This window comes from Papaver somniferum, chromosome 7, assembly GCF_003573695.1.
Source record: "Papaver somniferum cultivar HN1 chromosome 7, ASM357369v1, whole genome shotgun sequence".
In the NCBI taxonomy this organism is placed as follows: domain Eukaryota; kingdom Viridiplantae; phylum Streptophyta; class Magnoliopsida; order Ranunculales; family Papaveraceae; genus Papaver; species Papaver somniferum.
In genome coordinates, this window is record NC_039364.1 from 240,071,486 (window position 1) to 240,077,028 (window position 5,543).

At 35.7% G+C, this 5,543-nt stretch overlaps 1 protein-coding gene across 1 annotated transcript; it reads left to right on the top strand.

Moving 5' to 3' along the window:
• The first annotated feature begins 332 nt into the window (after nucleotides 1-332).
• LOC113296243 (F-box protein At5g07610-like) lies at nucleotides 333-1,556 on the top strand. Its single transcript, XM_026544560.1, has one exon. The coding sequence runs from the start codon at nucleotides 333-335 to the stop codon at nucleotides 1,554-1,556; it is 1,224 nt and encodes a 407-aa protein (XP_026400345.1).
• The last annotated feature ends 3,987 nt before the right edge of the window (nucleotides 1,557-5,543 follow it).

Sequence of the window (5,543 nt, forward strand, 5' to 3'; positions counted from 1 at the left end):
ACTTAAACAGAACTTCTTGTTATTGATTCACTTAAAACTTAATAAATTACACAAAGTTGTAATGCATATATATATACATGAGTTCCTTGAGATGCAAGGTAAACAGGTTTCCTAACTAAAGAGAATTGCCTAATATACAAAGAACTCTAAAAATAACAAACTCTAAAAATAACAAACTCTGAAAGCTTAGCCGTGTATAATTGTTGGGTCACAATATACACGGACTAGGTGTTGTGTTAACACTCTTTCTTTTCAGTGTGAGATAAACTAGAAAAGACGATGTTCTATTTCTCTTCACTGAGGAAGAAAATGAATCAACAGTGAAGAAGAAGATGAATATAGCAGATGATGTCTGGTTTGAAGTCTGTCTTCGTCTTCCTCTTACTGAAATCTTCAAATGTAAGTGCGTTTCAAAGGTATGGTTATCAATTCTCTCAGACCCTTATTTTATCAACAAATGGTATAAACTCAATTCTTCGTTATGGACATTGATTCTTGGTTTAGCAAAACAAAACCCTACAGCCCCACTTAACTCAGAGTTACCCTTATTTCATCCTGAGTTGAATTCACAGTTTATATCTCATCATCAAAGTGTTAGCGGGTTCTCTCTTAGATTCTTAAATCAAAAACATGAGTTATCGAACACTAAATTATACGTTGTAGGGTCTAGTAATGGTTTGGTTCTCTGCACAAATGCTTTTTACAGGCAGAACAATTATTATGTTTGCAATCCACTCTCTAAGAAATGGGTTTCACTCCCACCACCACCAACAGAAGCAACCATTGTTCACACTGGTTTCACATGTGAATCATCACTAATTTCTACGAGTTTTAAGGTTATTCGTGTTGATGAGGGAGCAACACTCAAAATTGATATATTTTCTTCTGATTTGGGTAAATGGAATGTCTACAATGTTTTACATCCTGGTGGTGCTCTTCATGGATGCTCCGTTTATGACCATTATGTTACCCATAATGGCGTTTTTTACTGGATGAAAAAGGGATTTAACCAAATTCTAGCTTTCAGTGTTAATAGAAACCACAACCATCAAACTTGTGGCAATGAATGTAGATTGATTAGTTTGCCTGACCAAGAGATGGACAATGACCGCAGGTATTTTCGTCAATCTACCGAGAGAAATAAAAGGTTTTTTGGTCAATGTCTTGGGGAATCAGAAGGATTGATTTGTTACGCTATTGTAAAACATAAGGAGAGGAGTTTGAGTGTTTGGGTACTTGAAGAAAACTGGTCTTTGTTGCACAAGGATATCAAATTTTATGACATTTTAGCAGAAATAGCATCTTCGTTGATTGGAGTAGAAAGTACAGTTGATTTGATTACAGATATTCAGGTTATAGGTTTCAATCCGGTTGACAAAAATGTGGTTATAATTAGCTACAAGACGCACATTTTGGCTTACAACATCAGAAACGGGGGATATGAACAACTCTCACATCCTTCTATCTTGGATAGCAATCTTCCAGGTTCTTATGTGGGAATCTTAACATTTGCTTTAAAGCCAAGGCCGACGATACTTCCAGCAGTCTCTTGGTGAACAGCTCTCGCACCCTTCTTTCCTGCATACCAATGGTTCTGTTTCTCATGTGAGTTTCTTGACATTTGCTATAAAGCCAAGGCCTTCAGTACTTCCACCAGTCTTTTGGTGAGACACCTCAATGTTGATGTTCAAGTATGAAAGTGAGAGTGAAGGTACGCATTGTCATATTTCTTGTTTCAACAGATGCTTAGGGATTATACTAGTTACTATTAAATTCAAGAAAGAGGGATTTTGAGTCTTGGTAGTTACTCAATTAAGAAACAGGAATTACTCTGCTGTTAAGTTTTAGTCCATCCGATCTTATTTTGTAAGTTTTATCTTTGATGGGTAGTTCTACATTCCACCTTCACTGTCAGAACTCAACCTACAGTGTATGACTATGAATTAGTTTTATCTTCTTGCTAATTCCTTTTTTTTTTTTTTTTTTTTTTTTTTTTTTTTTTTTTTTTTTTTTTTTATCTTTTTCTTGTAGCCCCTTTTTGAATGGTTGTTTTATGTTTGATTTCTTTCGTAGCCGATTAGGGGATTGCCATTTTTAGCTGAATATTAGGGGGTAGAAAAGAAGTCAGGGGTTTCCACTCTATCAGATTCTTAGAAACATCATTTATGAGCATTTTTATTTTCGAAACACCTTTGTTTGAAGTCAAATTCAGTTCATATAAACAGCAGTTTTCCAGGTAGTATTAGAATAAAAACTGAAGGCCAATTGTAGGTTGCATTGAATGAAGACATAATTTTGATGTTGTGTGAAATAAAAAGGAAAAAATAGATGCCCACAAACCTATCATTTTACGGCTTTTTAAATCAACGAAATTATAGCTTTTTGGAGATATAGATAGAGTGAATTAGGTATCTCACTTCTTCCAAAGTGTTGTAGTGATTGTGGAGTGACTGAATCATATTTTCTTGTACAGTCTTATATTAGAATTTAGGGATGCATATGAATATTTGACTGGCATGAGACTGAATACACTGTAGCTACACTTAGTGAATCTAATCAGCTAAAGCGCAACTAGCTGAAAGCTTACACATCTCTTTGCCACAAATTTTGATTGAATGAATGGAGTAAAGCAGGTAATACATATTTGTTTAATACTTTATTTAATTTATTATAATTTTAACCTGTTCCTAGTTTTCTTGTGTATAAAATATTCACTTGAAATAGATTTATCATTTAGTGCACGGAAATACATTTTTTCCCTCTTAAATCAAACCCTTTGCCATTTGAAATCCTGAATAGAGATTATTTGAATTCCTGAATAGAGAGATATTGCGGGATTTTCAGAAGTAGTCTTTTATTCATATTCCAGTTTATTATGGTCTACCTACTAGTATAAGTATGGTTGTCGATGTTCATGATAATGCTGAAAACATAGTTGTTTTGTTGCTTGGCTACTCTTTACTTCTTATGTATTTGGACTTCTTACTTTGATTGCTAACCAAGAATCCTTTCTCTGTAGTACTGTTCTGCTTTGAGAAAAAAAGACTTGCTACTTGCTAGGTGGAGGATTTGTTTTCGTGTAAAAATAGAGATCCACAAATTATATGTTTGCTGTAACTTAACTGCTATTTATCTCTTTTAGAGATTTTGGAGGAATAATTTAACGGTCCTTTCTAAAGTGTCTTTAGTGATATATGTGATTTGTGGGGAGTTGAGGGTATGAATTCCAAGTTGCAAGGTTACCTATATGGGAATTCTATCAAGAGAACTGAATGATTGTCGGAACTTTGAAGTAGGGATAGATAATGGGATGCTCCTGAAAATGGACAGAATTACACATCTCCATGGGAAGTAGATACAATGTCTACAATAATATGCTTTTAATGAATTTGAAATGAGATTATTTGTCTAGACTCTTGCTGAAATTAAACAAATAACGGATGGGAAAGTGATGGTGTTTTCTCATTTTAGACTCTTGCAGAATTTGGCAATAGCTATATGTTATCTTTATCCATGTTTTTTTCCCCCTTCCGTTTTTATGACTGTCTCAGTAACGATTTTCATAAATCTGTTTTTGCCGTAAACAGTTTAGCATTAAAGGGTGTGTTTATCCTGCAATTCTTCCAGTAGAGAACACAAAAGTCACCGGGAGGGTTTGTCTCCAAATCTGTTGTCATTTTTGCATAGTATAAACTGCGTTAAACTGAAGCCATTTTGTCATATGTTTTCACTTGTTTTATTCAATTAATCATCTTTCTAGTTCAGGATTCTTTCATATGAATTTGTTCATAAAAATACTATTGACTTCAATTGTTAACTTTCAACAGTCAATATAGGCAATATAGGTGTCATTCTTTTCCCATTGCATGGAGTTGCATTCATTTCATTTGTAATACAGGATCGTTGTCGTTAAATTTGTCTCTTGAATGGTTTTTTGTGCTGCACGTACTCTTATCTTACAGATTCTAAGTTGGATATTTTAGATACATTTGAGGATTATGTATATTAGAGGAGCATTGTAGATGTTTCTCTAATGGTAGGTTTTGTCTAATGAGTTTTAAAACTTTGAGCATCGGCCTTATTTCAAACTTATTGATCCAAAATGGATGTTAGATTCATACAGCCATTGCGAAGAGGACAAAGAGCCATAAGTTTTTCATGGGATACAGGGATATAGGTGCATGTTGGAATATTAATATTAGGATGGTTATGGACAGAACTTTGGTTTAGTCTTGTCTGTAGAGTTGCAAGAACCTGTCCTTCTAAATGAACCGTGCACTTAGACAGTAGCAACACCACATAGACACATGGTGCATGATGGCGGGTTCCATAAACCAGCTCCCTGCAAATCCGATGGGGGCAGGGCTCACCCCCATGGTTTTGAAATCTTTCAAATGAACGTTTCTTTTAGAAGGACTGTTGCAAAAAAGGGATGCGTTTCAGAATAGGTCTCTAGCCGCGACGATACACACTACTAATTAAGCCATCTAAGCCTAAATTATGACACACCTATAGATCTGTATCATCTTCGTTGTTTGGTGAATTTCAAATTGTTAGTCATTACAAACTTTTAATCAAGTGAGAATGACAAAATAGAGCTGTGTAACAATTTTAGTTGGGGTTTCATATCGGTTTTGTTTTTCTTTGCTCCCCTGTTTAATGATCATTTTAAATTTTCCTTCGTTGTGAAAAAAGGAATGGCAGCAATTACACAAGAATGAGTTTCTTAAGATGACTTGTGGCTTCATGGAGAAGTTAGAAGGCCCAGAATCAAAGCCAGGAGTAGAAACTTAAATCGATGTTATAGATGCACTCCTTTATCTTTTGTAAAGTTGTAAATATGTAAACATTCTTGTCTACTCTTGATTGCTTTTTAAGCCCTTGCATTAACCCAGGCTTTCAAGTCCCGTCTTTCGGCTTCTTCTTTACGGCGACCTTATGTAGCTAGATTTTGTGCCCGTGTTACGCACCGGGCATCTTTTTCCCTTAGTCATATTTTTGACTTGGTGTGGTGTGGCTTTGTCTCGTCCTGTCGTGCATTTTTATTTAGTGTGGTGGGGCTTCGCCCGTCCGATGCATTTTGGATTGGATGTGTCTCGGCTTCGCCTCGCCCTGTCCCGATGCATTTTTGATTTGGTTTCGTGCGGCTTCGCCCCACCCCGTTGGGATGCATTTTTAATTTGTTGTGGCTCGACTTCGCCTCGCCCCGTCGTTTAATTTTTTTTATTTGGTGTGGGTCGGCTTCGCCTCGCCCGGTCCCGATACATTTTTAATTTGGTGATTATCAATTAAATATTTTTGTTATAATGTATTTACCCAAATTAGATAATACATTTTAAATGTATTTGCCAACATCTCTGGTAGACTTTATGCCTGTGCTATGTATCAGGCATCTTTTTCTTTTAACTATATTTTTGATTTGATAATGCTCGGCTTCGGCTCGCCCAATCCCAATTTGATTTGGTGTGGCTTGGCTACGCCTCGTCCTGTCCCAATGCATTTTTGATTTGGCCCTTTAACCATATTTTTTATTTGTTAAAGCT

Excerpts from the sequence above, each read along its gene's own strand:
- LOC113296243 (XM_026544560.1), top strand. The coding sequence starts at position 333 with ATGAATATAGCAGATGATGTCTGGTTTGAAGTCTGTCTTCGTCTTCCT.